At 40.8% G+C, this 22,220-nt stretch overlaps 1 protein-coding gene across 2 annotated transcripts; it reads left to right on the top strand.

Moving 5' to 3' along the window:
• Nucleotides 1–18: 18 nt before the first annotated feature.
• cars1 (cysteinyl-tRNA synthetase 1) lies at nucleotides 19–20,685 on the top strand. Of its 2 annotated transcripts, XM_071206214.1 has the most exons (23): nucleotides 79–126; nucleotides 2,847–3,071; nucleotides 4,847–4,938; nucleotides 8,305–8,393; nucleotides 8,494–8,590; nucleotides 9,240–9,338; nucleotides 9,936–10,085; nucleotides 10,427–10,567; nucleotides 10,676–10,764; nucleotides 10,860–10,981; nucleotides 11,979–12,091; nucleotides 12,202–12,330; nucleotides 12,511–12,640; nucleotides 12,858–12,961; nucleotides 14,493–14,590; nucleotides 14,746–14,935; nucleotides 15,063–15,128; nucleotides 15,898–15,979; nucleotides 16,104–16,184; nucleotides 16,483–16,550; nucleotides 18,852–18,911; nucleotides 18,998–19,081; nucleotides 19,355–20,685. In XM_071206214.1, the coding sequence occupies exons 1-23, from the start codon at nucleotides 105–107 to the stop codon at nucleotides 19,481–19,483; spliced, it is 2,460 nt and encodes an 819-aa protein (XP_071062315.1). In that variant the 5' UTR covers nucleotides 79–104; the 3' UTR covers nucleotides 19,484–20,685. The 2 variants fall into 2 exon arrangements, with proteins under 2 accessions (XP_033961365.1, XP_071062315.1); XM_034105474.1 differs by lacking the exon at nucleotides 2,847–3,071 and having other exon boundaries at nucleotides 19–126.
• Nucleotides 20,686–22,220: the final 1,535 nt, after the last annotated feature.

Raw genomic sequence — 22,220 nt, 5'->3', positions numbered from 1 at the left:
TAACACACTGGTTCCGGTTCCTACCGTTAGTATATAGTGCACGGTTCTTGTTCTTCCGGACACGTTATTGTTGCATCAGCATCCAACCATCCAGCACTGTGAATATGTCGATCTCAGGAGAGCCAGGTACTGTAAATGTTTATTTCTGCTTTTAGACGCGTTAGTTGGAAATATGTAAGAGGGCCGTGACAGCCAAATTGAATGTGTTTTGACTAGCTGTCACAGCCAATAAGCTAATATGAGCCTTTTTAGCCCTCTGTGGTGCAAAGCCTCAGCTGAAGGGAACCGGTCAGTGACAGGGACAAGGCGAACCCCCTTTAAAAACCAGGGGCACAATAGGCTCATATTACCACAATATGGCCAAATTAAAGACAATTTATTTCGTTTACAATAGTAAGCAAAACGGTTGTTTTCACCTCAGGCCAGATGTTATTTTTGATCCCTTTTTCATCAGCATTTTATTTATAAAAATAACTATTAATGATGTTATAGGTTTTGTGAACATTAGTTGGTTTTAAATTGTAACGGTTTATTTATTTGTATGCTTTTTACTTTCACTTGTGCTCTGTTGCATCATCTGGTTTGTGTTTCAGTTTGACAATGTTACTTGATTTCACTCATTTCTATATACATTTGAAAATGGGTTCAATTGGCAAATGTCCTGAGACCTGGAATAACTAGAATTATTACATTTATTATGATAAGTAATATTATATTTGAATATCATTAATGAGTATTTCTTGTTACTGCGTGCCGTTGCAACATCCGGTTAAATTAGTCATAAGTGCAATATTATTTACATCATTTGATGAGTTGCTCTTCTTTACAGTTATAAATTCATACTGAGAGATGTTCATCGAAATGTTTACTTAAAATAAGTCTACCTTTTTGGGACAGTTTGAGAGGTTCATGTTTGTTTAATTCTTCATTTGTTTGTTTTCACTTTCACTTTGCTCTTGCATCATCTAGTTCCATCCGTTACATTTCTGTTTGACAATTGTACATATTCATATCTATTCAAGATCAGGTGCTAAAGGGCCTGAGACCCTCTTGGAATCAATCTTCACAATAATAATAAAATGTAATGCATGTAATTCAGGACTGTTAAAAGTCATCCCTTCAGTTTGACAATGTTACTTGATTTCACTCATTTCTATATACATTTGAAAATGGGTTCAATTGGCAAATGTCCTGAGACCTGGAATAACTAGAATTATTACATTTATTATGATAAGTAATATTATATTTGAATATCATTAATGAGTATTTCTTGTTACTGCGTGCCGTTGCAACATCCGGTTAAATTAGTCATAAGTGCAATATTATTTACATCATTTGATGAGTTGCTCTTCTTTACAGTTATAAATTCATACTGAGAGATGTTCATCGAAATGTTTACTTAAAATAAGTCTACCTTTTTGGGACAGTTTGAGAGGTTCATGTTTGTTTAATTCTTCATTTGTTTGTTTTCACTTTCACTTTGCTCTTGCATCATCTAGTTCCATCCGTTACATTTCTGTTTGACAATTGTACATATTCATATCTATTCAAGATCAGGTGCTAAAGGGCCTGAGACCCTCTTGGAATCAATCTTCACAATAATAATAAAATGTAATGCATGTAATTCAGGACTGTTAAAAGTCATCCCTTTTTTGTTAATGGGTTGAAAGCTTCCTAAGAACCACATGTATTAATATTTTAGAGTTTTAGAGTATAGTTCAGAAGCAATTTTCATTCAATACATCAAGCCCTTTTTTGTGTTATTTAATATTCCATATACTTCTTCTTCCAGCTGTCACTTTGTGTGCGTCCATACATGGAAGGCTTCTCAATTCTCTAATTTCCCCTCCTCGACTCCTATCCTCGTGTCTTAGTCCCACCCACAGGATATGCTAGCGGAGGCCTCGAGGAGGGGAACCGAGGAGAGAGGAGGGGAAGCAGCAGGCGGTTAGAGAAATGAGAACTCCTCGGTCATTTTAAAGAGACTTCCATTAATGGTGACAGAAGGCACAGCAGCCCTCTGTCTGATGGACAGATGTGTTCATGACGACTTATATATTTACTTTTAATTCATTGACAGTGCGGCATAATGAGACAATAACAGGCTACAGATGCGGACACATACACACACACACACACACACACACACACACACACACACACATATATTCATCCCGCCAACGGAGCCCCGCCCCCCCCTGAAATTCAAGGTGTTTAAAAAAAAAAGATGAGAATTTTTTATTTAATTTTTATATTTTATTATATATATATATATAGCACCAAATTGCAACTAATCTATATCTACTGTCACTTTTCACATTGAACATGTGCTCTTTTATTAAATAAACTAAACGCTTTCATTTTAAGTTGTGAGTTTAGTGTTTTTGACCCTAAGAAACACTGATGCATAAATCAATAACAATAATCCACAGCTCCTCTCTCTGCTGCAGAGGATTTAAAAAAAATGATATCCCAATTGTTTGGTACATATCCTCTTTGAAAAATCCTACCATGATCATAGTATGTTTTTCAATGTAAAGGAGAGGAATGACACAAATACAATCATTGTCTCCAATATCAGTTAAAATGATCTCAATAAGTTCTTGTTTTCCACATTGTGCAACCCTGGGTTTTAGACTCACTCAAAGGCAAAATATGTGCCAGTCGGTTTTTGTGACATCAGGAGTTAGTGCCAGTTGTCATCAGTATGATTTCAGTTTCGTTTTTTGTAGTTGGCTTGGTGGTGTGCCGCGTAAACTTGTGCTGCTGTTGTTTAGAGTTTTCCCTCCGGCTGCTGCAGCCTGGTCGGTAATCCATTGCGAATATTTGCCCTCTTGTTTCTGCAGCCTTTGAGTATGGCCCCTTGCTACAGATAAATGAGGAGGCCTCGCTGGCAGCGGCCCTGAATGACTACCTCACCTCACGCAGCTACCTGGCGGGGTTCTGCCCCTCCCAGGCTGACCAGAAAGCCTTTAATCTCCTCCACAGGCCCCCAGACCCGCACCATGTCCACGCTCTGCGCTGGTACAGACACATAGCAGCCCTGCAGCTGGACCTCCTCCCTGAGAGCAGTGAGTAGAGAGGCATGATCCAGCTTAGACGTGGCCCCTGAAGTAGCCTGAGGTCCCCGAGGCAGGGAACCCTCACACCTTAGTAAAAGCCCTGAACACATGCATGACCCCAGCAACAGTTTGCATTTCCAGTTTTGCACTCCTCACAGTAGCATTCAGCATGTCGTGCAGTGTTTACTTTGGTGCCGTTTCTATAGGCTATATAAAAAAGGACATCATCAAGGCATGTTGATTTATATTTGCTCAAAAAGTAGGCTATTTCAAGTTTAATAAGTACACTTAATGGAATCAAAAACTGAATTAAAGAGGACATATTATGCTAATGTCAGGTTTATATTTGTGTCTCTACTGTGACATGTCTCCATGCTCTAATGTTCAAAAAGCTCTTAATGTTTCTCACACTGCCTGTGCTGCAGCACCTCTTTTCACCCTCTGTCTGAAACCAGAGCCCAGTCTGCTCTGATTGGTTAGCTGGCCGGCTCTGTTGTGATTGGTCAACCACTTAGAGATGTCCCGCCCCTTAGTCTATCAAGTACAATGTGTTGGATCGCTAGCCAATAGAAGCGCAAGTGTTACATAATGATGTCACTATGTTCCTGAAGTAAACAAAGGAGTCCAATGGAGGCGTTTCAGGTAGGGGGGGGGGGGAGTGGTTGTAAAGAAACTCTCTCTGGATTGTAACTTTTGCCGACCATTTACATGCACAGAAACCTATATAACACACTATAGGAAAGGGGAAACCCCAAAAAGCATAATAGGGCCTGCCTAACGGACAGAGCCTGTAGCTGCGTGCAGGTGAGAGTTAGTGTATCATTGTTCAAACAAAACGTCAGCAGCTGGAACAATCCTCACTCATGTGCCTACAGACACCTACCCAAAGGTTATCTGACACAGAAGTGAGACATTTACAGTGTATTAGATATCATTTATCTCAGGGTGGCTTGTGTTTTAAAGACATTAGATGTGTGCTGTTCCCTGCTGGCTGACTCGGCATGCTCTCTGTGGCTTTGACGGCTTTTTCTTCTTCTAGTTGGAGCAACTTTAACATGTATGGCTGCATTGCTTTGGGGAAAAGATAATCCTTCACTTTTGGGTTTATCTCCTCCATTTTGCCGCCCTTTTGCCGTATTTCTCAACAACGTTTTTTTTAACGTTTCTGGAGCAAATTGTCATTCAAGATCATCCTTGCAAAATGTCTGTTATCTAATTTTATTTTTGCTTGTCCCTCCAGCTGTCACTTTGTGTGCATCTATTCTTAGTGTGTGTTCTCTTCTGAATTGCTTTCACTCTCTGCCTAAGCCTTTAATTAGTCATGCTAGATGGAGAAGATGCATTTAGTGTGTTCGAAGGGTATACTTTCCATTTCAGTTTCACTCTTAGTCCATTTCTAAAATGGTGCTGTTTGTATAAAATGGTGCTGTTTGTAGATGAAGAAGCACATTAGCATCATGATGAAAGAATTGCACTTGATGAGGGAACACATATTCATCACTACAGTAGAAGAAGTCTTTAATGCTTTACGTCTGCTGCACAATCAGATCGTTTTACATTCAGAATAGTTTATAGATTCATGCAGGTAAAACACAATCTAATCACAGCCATGACATTTGAGTTTGGGAAAAAGTTGTTGCAAAGTTATCAAGCAAATCTTTTTAATTGACTATGTTTGCTCTGTGTGTCTGGCTTAAATTATTATAGGATGTATTTTTTAAGGACAAATGCATATTTTGTTTGCATTTTGCCATTTCTAATAATTGTTTCTTTTTTGATTTCAGCCAAAGGAAAGCGGGTTCAGCCCCCTTGGTCTCCACCAGCAGGAACAGATGTCCTCCATCTGAGGCTCTACAACAGCCTGACCAGAGCAAAGGTGTGTTGGGGGGGCAAATATCAAAAAGGACTGTCCCTGTGTTATTTGTGAAAAGACATATGTGTGATGGAGATTTACAAAGTGAAACCGTCAGTGTATAAACGGAAAAATAAAGATCCTTATAGGGTTATAAGGAGCATGTACTGTATGTATGACAAGAAACTGCCTTGCATTTTGTTTGAGTCCATCAAAAATACTCACATAACTGCAAGTTGTGTGTTTGAGAAAATGAATCTTCTTGTTTGTTGCCTACGTTTAATTGTGTACTCCGTATGTTTGCTTTCCTTTTATAATGTGTGATGTCTTTGTTGTAAAAAGTATTCGTGAAACACTCTCAACGAAAATGATTAGCAGCTAAATATATAATACAAAATCGATTTATGTAAGACAGCGGAGAAACTTTAAAGTAGTTATTAGTAAAAGGTCAATGAAATACAATCCTGAAAAATCTATAGGTTACTTACGTAACCCCAGTTACCCCAAAGTAACATGAAGTGAGATGTCTCACTATGGGATGCGTCTCAACGCGTATGCAAACAGAAGCATCAATCTCATTACGCCAATCCTGATTGGCTGGTGATCTTGACGTCAACGTCAGGAAATCCACCCACCCTTTAAGTAGCTTGCGCTACGACGCAGCGTCGTTCAAAATAAGCACCTCTTCTCGCTTCGCCATAGCAAGAAGGGCCGTCTGGGGAGACATCTCACTTCATGTTTCTCTGAGGCCTGGGGTTACGTAAGTAACCTATAGTTCTCATTCATAACACTCCGTTCGATGTCTCACAATGGGATATTGAAACTCCCGTATTGCTAGATATGCTTATCTCGAAAATCACCAAAACAACCAGAACTTAACAGGTAGAGCTCTGACTCAACAAGGTGCCCAGCACTGCGCGGGCCACACTTGGAGCAGAGACGTCTAGCCTGTAAAAGCGGACAAAAGTGAGCGACGAGGACCAGCTCGCTGCTGCACAGATGTCTTGGATGGAAACACCCTTGAACAAAGCCCAGGATGTAGCCAGTCCACGAGTAGAATGAGCATGCAGGCCCGTTGGTCCCTGCAAACCCTGACTCGTATAAGCCAGAGCAATCGCTTCCACAATCCAGTGGGAGAGCCGTTGCCTGGTAACGGGCTTGCCCTTCTGAGGGTTAGCCCAGGATATAAAGAGTTGGTCATTACAACTAAACTCTTTTGACCTGTCCATATAGGTGCGTAAAGCACGGACTGGACACAGCAAACTCGGCCGCTGTTCCTCAGAGGAACACAGCGGCGGAGGAAATGCCACAATGTCAATTGGGGCAAACTGAGTGCATGAAGGATGTACAGAGAGCGCATGAATGTCACTGACCCGCTTGGCGGATGCCAGGGCCAGTAACAGCACTGTCTTCAGTGACAGGTGTTTCATGTCAGCTCCTTCCAGGGGTTCAAATGGGGTCATTCTGAGCCCATTTAAAACCACTGCCAGGTCCCATAAGGGCACCAGCGACCTGGAGACAGGGAGGAGCCTGTGAGCTCCCTTCATAAAACGGCAAACCAAAGGATGTTGGCTAGCCGTCTTACCCTCAAAGCCCACATGGCATGCAGCAATAGCAGCCAGGTACACCTTGATCGTGGAGAAAGCTCTGTGTTTTTCGATCAAGTCCTGTAGGAATGATAAAATCACCCGACAGGACATTGAAAAGAGATGTGTCCTTCTTGAAGGCACTACTCCTCAAACACCCTCCACTTACAGTCGTAAAGAGACCTGGTGGAGGAAGCTCTCGCACTCTGAATAGTGTTCATCACCTTCTGAGGGAGTCCCACTGTATTCAGATTGTACCACTCACGGGTCAGGCCCATACTGCCCCGTGCTCTGGGCGTGGGTAAAGGATCGCCCCCCGGCCTGAGACAGTATGTCCCTGCGTAGCGGGAGCTGCCACAGCTGCCCGCACAGCAGCTGATATATCACCGCCAGCCAGTACATTGCAGGCCAGTGCGGAGCTATCAGGATAAGTGTGTGGCGTTGTTCTCTCACTCTGGCCAGAGTTGGGGGTATCAGAGCCAGGGGTGGGAACGCGTACAGAAGGACCGGAGGCCAAACGTGCGCGAGCGCGTCCACGCCTAACGGTGCGTTTAAATCGCGCATTGAAAAGAACAGCTGACATTGAGCGTTTTCTTTTGATGCGAACAGATCTACCGCGGCTCGGCCGTAACGCACCCACAGCTGGCTCACAATCCTTGGATGTAGAGTCCAGTCTGCATATAGTGGTGCACCTCTGGGCAGCAGATCTGCCCGAGGTTCATCACTCCTGGTACGTCCGCAGCTCCATAAGATCAGTTTGCGTGCCAGCATGTGTAACTGGAGAGAACGCAAACCCCCTTGGCGGTTTATATACGATATTGTGGTCGTGTTGTCTGTCCTCACGAGGACATGATGTCCTCTGAGGAAAGGCAGAAAGCGTTTCAGGGTGAGGAACACCGCTAAAAGCTCCAGATAATTTATGTGTGACCGTTGGAGGTCTCTGCTCCAGAGACCCCTCACAGGTCGACCTTCGTATATACCCTCCCAGCCCGTCAGACATGCGTCTGTGGTGACCACCTTCCGCGATAGGACAGCACCCATAGGCACGCCCCGTACTAGAAAAGTCGGGTGTAGCCAGTGGCGCAGTGCCTTTACGCATTTCATAGTGACCATCACTCTCCGCGCACCATGACGCGCGGGGTCCAATCTGAGGGCAGCTACTCAGCGCTGAAACTCCCTCATGTGTAAGCGTCCCAGTCGTACCACCAGGACGGCTGACGCCATGAGCCCCAGCAACCGCAGACATGACCTGAAGAGAACATATTTGCGTGGCTGGAAATGAGCGAGGCAAGCCCTGAAGGCTTTCACTCTCTCTGCTGACAGGCGGGCTGTAAAGGGCACCGAATTCAGGCGTAGGCCCAGGAAGAGTACAGTCTGGGCTGGGGACAACATGCTCTTTTCTGTGTTTATTACGAAACCCAGGTCGAGCAGGTGTTTTACACATTCGTCTGCATAATAGCCTCTTGCTCCGACTGTGCGAGAAGGAGCCAATCGTCCAGATAAGTTGCCAGGCGAATACCCTGTTGTCTCAACGGGGCTACAAACACTCGCGGGCTGAGAGACAGACCGAAGGGAAGTACCTTGTACTCGTAACAGACACCCTGATGAGATTGATGCTTCTGTTTGCATACGCGTTGAGGCGCATCCCATAGTGAGACATCGAACGGAATGTTATGAATGAGAACTTAAACCGGTCAAACAGGCTATAAAAACGGAGCTAATCAGATTGTTACCTGAGGATGTGTTTAGATCACATCCAGTTTATTCTTTGTTTTTCCATCATCTCACTAACTTTATGTTGTAGGAGCTGTTTGTCCCCCAGCACGGGAACAAAGTCACATGGTACAGCTGCGGGCCAACAGTGTACGATGCCTCACACATGGGACACGCCAGGTAAACACATCACAGGGGAAAACGTGCAAAATGACTCTCATTCGGCTAAGGTTTTTGTGGTGTAACAATATTTGACTTTCTAATCCGTCTCTCTGTACAGATCCTACATATCATTCGATATTCTGCGAAGGATACTGAAGGACTACTTTAAGTACGACGTCCTCTACTGCATGAACATCACAGACATAGATGACAAAGTGAGTGTGAAGTATAACAGCTTGCAGGTGTTATTTTGTATTTTTTATTAAATGAATTAAAATAATTAACATCATTTTTCTATGTCTGGCCAAATATATCAAATGTTCTTCTTGCGTGTTTGCAGTTTTAACTTCTAAAATAAGATAAATAGTCTCACATTATTTGCTCTTTAAATAAAACAAATAGTGGTTTTCTGTGTTTTAAAATGTGAATGCCAAAGATGCAACTTGCACACTTTTATAATATATGTATATATTATCCTTTGTTTGTACATTACAGTGTAGTCTAATATATTCTTAACAATTTTTTATTTTCCAATAATTTTAACTGTGACCTCATCTAAAAATGATATATCTATTTTGAAGGATCTGCATATAACATCATGGCATCTGTATTGTAGATGAGTGTTAGTATTGAAGTATTACATCTGGATGTGTCACTATCGATATAACTACAGTAGGTGAAAACAACATTTGTATTGGGTAGTAATTATGTACTATTGGTCATCATGGTGATTCATTAAAAATGTACTTTTAATGAAACAGCTCAATGTCTACTATTGCACTGTCATACAGGTTTTCCTAAGTCCATGATGAGTAGGTTGTAGAGTCTCGATGTTGACCATTGTTGGCTCTGTCTCTCTCTCAGATCATTAAGAGGGCCCGGCAGAACCACCTGCTGGAGCAGTACACGGAGAAGCAGCCGGACGCCGCTCAGATCCTGCAGGACGTCCTGAGCGCCAGAGGGGTGAGAACACGCTCTCTGGGAGCGCTGATACAACAAGACTCCTTGCTCTTTGCTTTAGGGATCAAGCACAAATCACATCACTGAAGATTATTATGAATCACTAATCATGTTTGGCAACTAAATCCTTCTGGTGCACTTGAACGATAAAGTGACACAAACTGCATTCACTCCCACACTGTTGTTGGTTGACTCATAATTACTCATTTAATCATATATTCAAATGTAATCAATCTTAATTAGAACAAAGTGACCACTCAATGCTTTGTTCAAAGGTGTCACTAAACAAACAAAGTGTAATTACAAACCTCTTTGCTGCCGCCGGAGCTAAGCACTGTTGACTTGCAGTCAATTTCCCAATAGGGTAGTAATAAAGTATATCAGTTCAAATGTTTGGGAAGCAGAGACTGGTTCAAACAAATGGCTGCAATTGGTCAGACTTGATTTGATCCACCAGAGATATAACTAATGACATAAATATCTTTACCTCTTGAAGCCTAAAATGTGCATATCTATGATTTTACAATTCTACCTATAAAGTGTAGATGACCTGTGGGTGTCATTGTTTTGACCTAACTCTTTATGTGTGCTCATTTTCAGCCCTTTCAGGCTAAACTGGCTCTGACCACAGACCCCGATAAGAAGCAGATGCTGGAGAGGCTGGACGCTGCTGTCGCAGCCGCTCTGCAGCATCTGCAGGCGGCCATGGAGGGCAAAGCAGCCCAGGAGGTCGTACAGCCCCTGGCAGAGGTAAGGCTGAGAGACAGAGAATGTGAAACGTTTCTTATTTGTTTATCTGAACAAAGTATATTGGCCAGGCTATCTTGTCTTCTAACTGAAGAAAAAAAGAAGAAAAAGTATCTCATTTGATATTTCATCCTCATGTAATTTGCTTTCAATTGAATTGAATTATACTCCCTCTTTAATGGCGTGAAAGCAATGTCAGGAAAAAATCAACCAAAAATGGTACTACTAGATACTGTATTAAATAAGAGAAAAACTAAATAAACAACACTTATTAATAGTTAATATAAAAACACTAATTTGCACACTTTAAATCCTTCTTTCTTTCTTTCTTTCTTTCTTCCTAGGTGCTGCTGGAGAACTCCAAGGACTTGCTCTCTGATTGGCTGGATACGCAGTTTGGAAGTCAAGTCACAGAGAATTCCATCTTCTCCATTCTGCCTAACTATTGGGAGGGAGATTACCATAAAGACATGGAAGCCCTGAACGTAAGTAGAAGCAAAGAAATGTCCAAACTGTGGAATATTTATGGCCATGTTGTATGACTTTTTGTTATATTGTTGTTATTGTGCATTAATCGTGTGTGTGACCCTCAGGTTCTTCCTCCAGACGTTCTGACTCGAGTCAGTGAATACGTGCCTGAGATCGTGGACTTTGTGAAAAAGGTGGTCTCAAACGGTTACGGGTGAGGAAGAAACATGTGTTTACAATTCATATCACACCCGCACCGTCAGTTATTACTGGATTAGTTACATTTATTTGGCTTTCTGATGTTTACAGGTATGAATCGAACGGTTCTGTGTACTTTAACACCTCCAAGTTTGATGGCTGTCCGCACCACTCGTATGCAAAACTGGTGCCAGAGGCTGTCGGAGATCAGAAAGCTTTGCAGGAGGGAGAAGGTACATTCTCTCACAGTTCAGCTACCAGAACTGGCTTTGTGATTATTCGCTTTCAATCACTATTGCAGTGTTTCTCAAAGTGTGGTCCGCGAACCACTGGTGGCCCGTGAGCACCCCCTAGTGGTCCGTGAGTATATTGGTACAATTTCACCTTTGAAATAAATAAATGAATATACATTTTCTGCACTCCCGCAATGGAGCGAGCTTAACTTTCGATTGCATGATATAGCCCAGCGTTTGTGTTTGTACCATATCCAGGCGATTTGTAATCTGTTCTAGAAAAACTGTGGGTTTTTTTAGATTTCAAGAAGCGTATAAAACAAACAATGGATGTCTTTTATGAACATTTATAGGTAGGCAGACCATGCGGGCCAGCCCGATGGTCACCAAGGTTCATGTTTAGCATTTTTGCGAAAAAAGCCCAGGCGAGCCTGACATGTGAAAAAATGGCTTAGTCCTCAGAGAGTTAAACTTGAGCCTGCGACCATAGTTTTACTGTATTTTGTTTTGAAAATCCACAGCGGAGGTTTGTGTCGTACTATGCAGTGTATTTTGCATTTCTCTCAGTAGCCAACGATCTGTGAGTCTGTTGGCTCAGACATAAACTCCGTAATAAATGTAGTCTACATTTTACAAGAGGTGTAAAACCTGAGAGCATTTTAATTCGCATTTGAACAAAGTGCTTAAATAATCTGTATTTGTATTGTTGATTTAATGTGTGAACGAGGCGATATAGTCACGTTAAGCTGTTGTTGTTGTTATTAGGCTGTAATTTGTTATATACTGTTGGAGTGGTAAGCAGGCCTATTGTTTTGGGATATTTTATTGGTTAAGTGGTCCTTGGTTTGAAAAATGTTCTGAAACATTCTAATGTTGCACATAGTGACTTTAACATGAGTATTGAAGACGGTTTTCTCTTTGTAACTGTTTTACTTATATAATAAGTCAGATAATATGGTCATTGTGTTTGTTTTCTGTATCTGCCGTGGCCCTGCAGGTGACCTGAGCATCTCTGCTGACAGATTAGGGGAGAAAAAGTCCCAGAACGACTTTGCCTTGTGGAAGGCCTCCAAGCCCGGAGAGCCTTCATGGGACTCTCCATGGGGGAAGGTGAGAGTTCACTCCTAATGCTGATAAACCACTAACAGTCTGTTCCAGGAGGTAGAACATTAGGAGCCATTTTTTTATATTGATTGTTTGTTTTTATTTGACTGATTTAGGGAAGGCCCGGCTGGCATATTGAATGTTCAGCCATGGCTGGCTCCATCCTGGGAGAGTCCATGGACATCCACGGTGGGGGGTTTGATCTTCGATTCCCCCATCACGACAACGAGTTGGCTCAGTCCGAGGTACAAGAGTTATTTATTAAAAATATTTGCTATTGTTTGGCTTTGAAGCTCTTTACCTTGCCCAAGGTTGTATATTGATCCATCATGTCATAGAAGACATTACTAGAGGTATTTAAAGATGATTAACTGTGATGCATTCCATGCCACCTCCATGATCGTCATTGGTTGTTTTCCTCGCAGGCTTTCTTTGAGAATGATCACTGGGTCAGATACTTCCTGCACACTGGACACCTGACGATCGCAGGCTGCAAGATGTCAAAGTCTCTGAAGAACTTCATCACAATTAAAGACGCTCTGGCAAAGAACACAGGTGACTGCTCAGCTCAGCTTGTTGTCATTAGTGTCAGATGACAGTGTCCTTATTGAAATGATTCCATGTAAAGTGTAGCTCAGTTTAATGTCACACTTCCATTTCAGTTTCAACAAAACCATTTCATCAAAACAGTCTAGAAGAATCAAATGAACTGTCACTCGATCTTGTTCTTCGGCCAGATGTGAAATGTTTTCCTCTTTCCGCCCTCCTTCAGCCCGTCAGCTCCGCCTGGCTTTCTTGATGCATTCCTGGAAAGACACCCTGGACTACTCATCCAACACCATGGAGTCAGCCGTGCAGTACGAGAAGTTCATGAATGTAAGCTGACGATATAACAAACCATCTGGCTTTTTAGTGCAGGGGTGGTATGAATCCCAGAGGTGGGGACTCGAGTCACATGACTTAACTCGAGTCAGACTCGAGTCGCATATTTTTTTACTTGAGATTTGCTTGACTAACATTGATTAAAGACTTGACTTTGACTTGGTATTCATGACTTGAGACTAGTGTTAATTTCGTCAGCTATTTTTTTATTTAGTTTTAGTCGTAGTCCTGTGTTACATTTCCTTTTTAGTTTTAGTCATATTTAGTCACCTTCATCCTGTTTTTATTTAGTCAAGATTTAGTCGACTAAAAGTCTGAGCATTTTAGTCTTATTTTAGTCAAAGAAAACTAATTATTTTAGTCTACTTTTTGTCAATGAAAATTGTTGAGTCTTTTTTAGTCATCAGATTATATAGAACATTTCAGTCAAACTAGTCTAGCCAAAACCAATAATTTGTCATTTTAGTATATAAATAAATAGGATTATATCTCGTCCTTATTTGATGAAAAACACAGGTTGAATGAGTAAGAAGCTTTGCAGAGAGTATCTGGTCAGGTTTGTGGTGTGTTTACCAGCTGTGTTGTGGCCACATTGCTTCCCTTCTGATAAAACAATGCATTCGCCTCATTGTAGCGAAAATGGGCCCAAATATCACATCGTTTCTTTCTCCCTAGCAGCGGTGGCTTTAGACTTTTTCGTTGTCAGTCATTTTGACGGACAGAATCGTAACATTTCCGTCATAATCCATTATTATCCGTCGAGTGCACAATGTATCACTCACTCGCGCTGACGGGGGGGTATTCGGTTAACGCGAGTGCGACCACTGCTCCCAAGCCCTGTTGTTGCCATTTTATTTTATGTTGAATAAGGTTAGTTAGACCCGAGTCTTCCTGACAGTTCACAATGTGCCGCTGCCCGGTGTAATTCAAATGTACTGCCGCACGCAGCACAGACACACACAGCTGCTGCTCTGCCGCAGCACCGGAAATGGAACTGCTGAGAGAAAAACTGACTATCAGAGATGTAACGTTATCTTTGATAATATTTCGTCTCCTCATTTTTCGTCAACGAAAGTAAAGAGAGATTTTGTCATAGTTTTTATTTAGTAAACTACATTTTCGTCTCGTCACTTTTCGTCATGATGCATGATGATTTTGTTGCAGTTATTGTTTACTGCCGTCGGTGCCGTCTCATCATCGTCTCGTTTTCGTCATGGAAAAAAAGGTTGTTGACGAACATATTTCGTCATAGTTTTAGTCAACGCAATTAACACTACTTGAGACTTGACTTGAGAAAACTGCGGAAACTGGGCTTATTCATCAGAATTTCGTATGACTTGACTTGCCTTGCTTGACCTGAGCAATGACTTGACTTGCTTGACTCTCACCACAGTGACTTGGGACTTGCTTGATACTTGTAGGTCAAGACTTGAGACTTGCTCATGAATTGCACATGTAGGACTTACTCCCACCTCTGATGAATCCTATTATGAATCTGTTGTTTTGTGCTCGTTTTAATTACCAGGAGTTCTTCCTGACTGTGAAAGACATCATGCGCACTCCTACTGATATCACCGGGCGATTTGAGAAGTGGGAGACAGCAGAGGTGGAGCTCAACAACAGGTAAGAGAGAAAAGATTGAGCCATCTGAATTCTTTAAAATACATTATGCAGAAGCCCTTCTTGATAGCTTAATGGCTCAGGACTTATTTGCACATTTTAAACCACTAGAAACACACATCACAACTAAAAGCTAAATGGCTACTTGTTTGGTCCAGTTTCTACGACAGGAAGTCTGCCGTCCATGAGGCTCTGTGTGACAACGTGGACACGCGCACCACCATGGAGGAGATGAGAGTGCTGGTTGGCCAGAGCAACAGCTACATCGCCAGCAGGAAGAGCGCCAAGCTGAGGCCCAACCGCATGCTGATGGAGACCATCGCTGCCTACCTCACCAGCATACTGAAGGTGGGAACATGTAAAGAAGCAACCATTGTTCATCAAGGTTGCTGTGTTAAATTAAGATGTATTGTGCTGTATTGCATTGGCAGTGAAAGCAGTTTGAACTCACTGACATGAGACTTTTGTCATTTAGGTATTCGGTGCCATCGAAGGATCAGAGCCCATCGGTTTCCCAGTGGGACAAAGTCAGACCGTTGATGTAAGTAGAAACTTTTTTTCAGTTTTCGCTGTTAGAAATGTGATACATTTGAATGCCTATTGTTCAAATTAGGGAAGCTCCGATCGACAATTTTGGGGCCGGAATCAGTATCGGCCGATACTGATCGCCGATCCGATCGAGAGGGCGGGGCCTATGGGGATCTTCCATTTAAAGCGATGTTTAAAACTCAGTTAATGGGGCTCAGTTAATGGGGCTCAGTTAATGGCGCTCAGTTAATGGCGCTCAGTTAATGGCGCTCATTCACTGGCGCTTCCACAAACAACAACCAACATAATTATTACACTCAAATGAAGTACATTATTCAAGTTTACATTAACTTTGGAGAATAACACGGGAGAAATGAGTGGAAGCGCTCTCTTTTCCTCTCTCTCTCTCTCTCCCTCTCTCTCTCTCCTGACAGCCTGTCAGTATCGTCTCATGCAGCTCACTGATCCAGTAATGAGGGACCCGACAGTGAAGAATAAATATATGTATAACTAGTTTAGCTTGTTCCAGAGGTAGATAAAATAGCTAAGTGTGTTAGGTCTAACTCTTGTGTGTTTCGCTCCACTCACCGGTCCGTCACAGCGGGTGGAGCTGCAGGATTTCTGCTTCACACACGTTGCATACCGCTATTTTCGGAGCATCCCTCGTTAAAATGTAGCTCTGCTTACTGTGAGGAAAACAAATGATTTCACAGATTGTTACTGCCCCTTTAGTAGTGCTATAGTAACTTACATTGAAATACTGTCTTTGCTTTGTGTGGCAGCTGGAGAGCACAGTGATGCCGTACCTCTCAGTGTTGTCAAACTTCAGAGAGGAAGTCCGTAAAATAGCAAGAGACAAGAAAGGTAAGAACATGTTTTATACATTTGAGAGTCCAACAGATGCTAATAGTTCTGTTCTCCAAGAGTTTAAACATATTTACCTTCCTCTTCAGAGTCTAATTAAAGTCCATTGTTTTATCTCATCTAGTGATGGAGTTGCTACAACTGTGTGATGTTGTCCGAAACGATACGTTACCGGAGCTGGGGGTCCGTCTGGAGGATCATGAAGGTGATGGAGCTGTTAACTTAAATATTCTGTCCTGTAGAACAAAAAGGAGAAGAAAGTATGCAAGCATTACCCAGTCACTTATCATTATAAAAACATTACTGAGGATTATTTATCAGAAATCTTATTGTGTCATTATCTTGCAAATGCCCAATAGTCAACCCAACAATATTGTTGCAACATTGATTTAGTATTATTCGGTCAAATACATGTTTTGAGATATTAGATTTGTTTCTATCTGGTTAACACTGGGATGGGTGTGAGAGTGATGAGTGACTGATGAACAGTGGCTGTGTTACAGGTCTGCCCACAGTGGTGAAACTGGTGGACAAGGAGATCTTACTGAAGGAGCGAGAGGAGAAGAAACAGGTGAGCGATGAGATGCCCTCTTTCATTGTATCCGCATTAATTATGTAATCACATAGCGACATTAGCTGTAAACCTCAATCTGTAAAATAATGTAAAAAAGTCAAATAAATGAAGTGGAGATTACATTACATTACAGAATCAGAAAAAACAGAATCATATAAGTACATCAGGTTTCATCGAGCCAAAACATCTCAAGTGCTACTCATGGCTTTAGGTAAGCCAGTCCTTTTATTAGTATATAAGTTCTTTGTTAGTAATTGTATCGCTCGAAGTGGAGTCGAAAGAGATGAGTTTTCAGGCTGCGCCGGAAGATGTGTAAGCTTTCGGCTGTCCTGATGTCAATGGGCAGCTCATTCCACCATTTTGGAGCCAGGAAAGCAAACCGATTATTATTGGCTTCCAAAATGTTAGAAGTTTAAAGTATCACACAATTAAAATACTGAGGTAAAGTACTAGTCCCTCAAAAGTACTTAAAGGTCACCTATTATGCAAACCAATTTGTTTATGTCTTTTCTACATAAACATGTGTCCCCTCTGTGTAAAGAGATTCTGAAAGTTTCAAGAAAAAAGACCCCCTCTCTTTTTGTCCTGATCCATTTATATAAAAACCTGTCTGCAAATGAGCTGATCAGATTTTGACCACTTTGTGATGTCACAATGTTTTTTTGGCTTGTGTAACCATTAGCCAATAACCAACCAAGGTAACGGTTGCCAGGTTGCCATTGGCAACCATTCCGAAAAAAATTCAACCACTTCTTGGCCTTTGGTTGCCATCAGTGGCAACCACTTTTTAACATGAAGAAATAAGGACAGCAAACAGCTAAATGTGTTCCCCAAAATAGATAAATGTTAATTATTTGTTGTATTAAGAGTGATATTTAATTATTGTTGTGACCAGTCGGAACATGATACTTAAGTTGCACGTGCATTGGTGTGATTACGGAGCCAGAAAGCGATGCACGTTTACTTGAGTGCGCATTACAAAAAATGGCGAAGCAAATTAAGTTGTTTGACTGTGGGGTAAAAAGTTCGGCCAACCCGTCAACATCTCAAACGAATGTTCAAAGTGATTCAACTGATGAACCGCAAGATAAACCCAAACAAAAGCAAAGAGGAAATGTGTAAAGTCTTGGGAGGTGAAATATATATGTACATTCTGCTCCGGTAAAAGTTCCTTCAAAATAAGAGTCCCGATCTTATTACTACCAAAATAAAAGTGCAAAACGAAACTTTACCATAGGAAAATATTGGCATACACATATAATCACTTCTATAAAAAGGTAACACATTTTAAATATAGTTAGACATATTAAAGGTAATGTACAGCATTAATAATTAATATCTAATTCTTAACTGTGAATGGTTTTCATTTATTTAACATTAGAAATTAAACCTGATGTACTTTATGATTCTGTTTTCTTCAAGGTTGTGTCTTCCTGGTCGAATGTACTTACTGTAAGTCGCTTTGGATAAAAGCGTCAGCTAAATGCAATGTAATGTAATGTAATGTAAACATGTAATAGTCTGGCCAATCAAGACTTCAATGCTGAAGGGCCAGCACAAAGGTCAAGAAACCCCACATTTGAAAGGGAGACAACGGATGACCAAGAAACTAGTGACTTGCTCAATTCATTTGTGAGGGATCTGTGAAGAACATGACAACAGCTGCAGTCCTGGTATTTAGTATACCAGCAATTGAGGGTGGACTGTTTACTACCACTTTAGTTTCAACTAATTGTGTTAATTACTTATTGTAAAGCATTTGAACATTCTTTTGTGTCACATTTTCATTATTAAGTTGATGTATAATTGTATATTATCTTAATTATTTAAAATATAAGGTGACTAAAAATGGCAACCGTATTTTCAGTTTTGGCAACCAAAAGCTGATGCCTGGTTGCCAACCTGGCAACCACTTTTAAAAGTTAGCGTTGAGCCCTGAGAGGGCATGAAAAAAAGTATATTCTCTGGCTGCCGGATAGCACAGTGGTTAGAGCTGGCGGCCCAGCTCACCACTGCCTCGCAAGCCAGTTCGAATCCCGACCCAGGCAAATATTTCAGGCAATGTCCTCCCCCCTTTCAATTCTAAGATCTCCAATAAAGGCTCTCTGGCCCAAAGATATGTTAAACATAATAGAAGCTGTATCCTTTTTTTCAAAAAATGTAAAGAAACAACCTCTGCTAATGAGAAATTGAAATCTAACAGTCAGTTTGTTGAGTAGTAATATTTAAAAAGCATGAACCTTATTTGTTTGATTTTCTAATATGATGGTAATGGTAACTTGTTTTTTTATTTCACAGGTGGAAGAAGAGAAGAAAATGAAGAAGGAAGAAGCTGCAAAGAAGAAACAGGAACAAGAGGTCACTCAGATGCTTCCATAGAGGAAAGTTTTGTTTCCCTAATCGGGAACAAGTTCACGTACTCATGTCTTGTGTTTCTGTTTCAGATGGCTAAACTGGCGAAGATGAAGGTCCCTCCATGTGAAATGTTTCGCTCAGAAACCGACAAGTATTCCAAATTCGATGAAATGGTAAGTCCCTCTTGCACAAAAGAAATCAAGCATAATACTTAGCTTTTTCACATATACAAATATTAATGTCAAATAGTTATTATTTATCCTATGTGTTGACCTGTTGTGTCCACCAAAAGCTGTGTATTGCTCTATTTAAGTAGCAGTAGCACAAGCAAAGACATTGATTTCACTTTTTTTGCAGATTTTTCTAAATTTGGGTGAAATGTTTGCTACATTGAGACGGAAACTAATCAGAATGAAGTTGATATGTGTTCTTGTTTCTGTCAACAGGGTTTCCCCACTCACGATGTAGAAGGGAAGGAGCTGAGCAAAGGACAAGCCAAGAAGCTTCGAAAGTTCTTCGACGCTCAGGAGAAATTACACAACGATTATCTTCAGATGAACCAAAATAGCAACTGATAATGTTTACATACTGCCCAAAACATCCAGGCTAAAGAAAACCTAGAGAATAAATGTTTAGGGTCATCTTTTCTCTACTCTCCATCTGTTTTGGATCAGAAAACAAATACGGTTTTTCATTCGCAGCACTTCATTACCGAAGTCCATGTATAGCTTTTTAAAATAAAAGGGGGAAAAGAAGAGCATTAGAGGAGACAGAGGTCCTCCTTGTTCTATTTCTCCACAGCAGCAAAACAAGGCAAACATTTTTTATACATAGATTATGTTTTTGATTGAAACTCTGTAACACTGCCAGTCGTTTGAAGGATTAAATAGATTGTTTGCTGTATGATTTAACTTTGAATTTTGAAATGAACTACAAATTAATGGATGTAGGAAATTGGGATACATCTACACTATGTAAAGATGGACGAAGAAAACATGAATTTCCAAGTTTCTGGACTCTACTGTGTTGAACATCATTCTTTCAATGTGTATCAGTGCTTAGATTTCCATAGATGTACCTAGGATACTTGATGTATTTAAAAAATTAACTTCAATTGCATTTGGGGCATTCCTTGTTTCAGTTACATATTCTCTAAGTTTAATGCATTTGTACAGTCTTAAAGGATACAATTGTTGCGTTCTATACTTGTTTTGTGTCAATGATTCCCATGAAAAGACCTAAAATAACAACATGTTTGCCTATCTTTCCAAACTTTACCTACTGGAAATGTAAATCTTTCAAAAACATATAGTTTTCTTTCCTAAAAAGGAAATTGTGCATTTGTTAGGGACTATTTTATTAGCGGTGGATAAATTCACATCCAAGGTAGTGCTGTGCCACAGGGCAATAACACAGTAGATATTTTCCTATTTGAAGGATCAATTTATTGTTGGTCTTTTCATGAGCTTTGTTGACAAATAGAGAAATATAGAATATCAGCAACCTATTTCTCATCATTCTGGAAAGATGCAGCTTCTCACACCCTCTGTTAGTGTGATCTCTCATGGCTTGAGTGACACCCCACAAAGAGGAGCCTTTTATTATTCAACCGTCCATTAAGGTCATGCATTGTTGTTCTGTTTGTGTATTTCAATTCCATGGTTGTGTGAATGCAAAGCTGCAGTAATGCTTTCATATAGGAAGAAGCTGAACAAATAAAGAGGCAGAGAGCGCTACTGATTTTCTTTCAAGAAATAAAATGGATCATTCTTGTAAACGCTTGTTACTTCAAGGATTTTGGCTTTCATCATGAAACTCCTATCAGAAAGAGAATTTAAAGTGGCCCTGTTATTCTATTTGGGGTTTTCCCTTTCCTGTAGTATGTTCTATAGGTTTCTGTGCATGTAAATGGTCTGCAAAGGCTACAATCCCAAAGTTTCTTTAACCCTCCTGTTGTCTTCGGGTCAAATCTGACCGATTTACTACTTTCATCAATCATAACTTTTTTGTTTTTCATCCAATTGCCTCAAGACCTTATGTTATCCTCCACACTAGGCCTCTGAACATATACAATTGATGATCACCACTTGCTTTTAGGATTTATTCAACAGTGAAACATAGGAAATGAATGGGTATGAGTGTATTATGTTCATCCTGCAGATGGAAAACATCTGCATACACACACACAGACACACACACTCACTCTCTCTCTCTCACCCCCACCCCCCCCCCCAGAGCCCTGAATATGTATTTGTCTCTAAATGTTCATTGAGGAAAACAGTATCAGTGTCTTATTTTATATTCATCACAGTGAATGCAGAGAATGCTGAACTTGCTGGGCCCACCGGTGGGTCCGGGCCATATACTTTAGTTGAAAGTACACAATGAAACACTGACTTGCTTGTATCAAATCAACACATCATTGGAACGGGGATAATCTCAGCTACAACACTAACTAAAGCATTTCCATCTCCAGTAAACACAGCCTACATGGCAGGCATTTTTATAATATACACTAATTTACAGTGAGCACTATCTTTGAACTTACTGCAAAATTATAACATGAATTTCACCCCCTGTGTCATTCTTTCTGTCACCCCTTGATTCTACCTGCTTTGACTGTTCAAATGAGATGTCAACCATCAAAATTGGATAAGAGGTTCCAGAGATATCACTGTGCAAAACACACCGGTCAATTTTGACCGAAGATAATATGGGAAGGGGGGTATCTAACGCAAGAGAAGGGTTAAAGAACCCCTTGAATTTCATGAATTATCAACATTATTTACTGTGTAAGTTAATCACGTGTCTCTCTGTAGAGTTCAATCATGCAATTTTAAACCTTTAAACAAATCTGTGCTATCATGTTTTTCACCATAGAAAGAGAAGCAAACTGTTTTATATGTTTTAACATGCATCAAAATGTGCTACAGACCACTTTGCAGTAACATTATGCATGTGTGTGTTTAGTTTGCCTGCAGTTGTCGCACATTCACGACACAAACGATACGATGGAGTTGCACAATGTTTTCTTTTCCAGTGAATCGACTCCACGGCGCTGTAAATAAAGTCAATTAAGCTGCAGAATTCAAAGAAATAAAAGCACACCGTTTTTTATAATCAGTCGAGGATAAATGAATGGGCTTTGTCTTTGGCGCTACTGTCATAATGGTAACATGGCACACATGGTAGTTCAAAGGTAAATCAAACCAAATCCGTACATTAAGGCTACCTATTTGCTTTAATTTGTAATTCTGAAAAGTAATGTACAGAAAGACTGGCTCATGTCCCTCAGATTTATTTTCTCTAAAT

Source organism: Pseudochaenichthys georgianus, chromosome 3 (genome assembly GCF_902827115.2).
Source record: "Pseudochaenichthys georgianus chromosome 3, fPseGeo1.2, whole genome shotgun sequence".
Classification (NCBI taxonomy): Eukaryota; Metazoa; Chordata; class Actinopteri; order Perciformes; family Channichthyidae; genus Pseudochaenichthys; species Pseudochaenichthys georgianus.
Note: the sequence above shows the minus strand (reverse complement) of the source record. Positions and strands in the feature narration are given on the sequence as shown.

Bases quoted from the DNA above. Each gene is read 5' to 3' on its own strand.
- cars1 (XM_071206214.1), top strand. From the start codon at position 105: ATGTCGATCTCAGGAGAGCCAG. The intron at 9,339-9,935 runs GTGAGAACACGC...GCTCATTTTCAG, and splicing joins ACGTCCTGAGCGCCAGAGGG to CCCTTTCAGGCTAAACTGGC. The intron at 12,331-12,510 runs GTACAAGAGTTA...TTTTCCTCGCAG, and splicing joins ACGAGTTGGCTCAGTCCGAG to GCTTTCTTTGAGAATGATCA.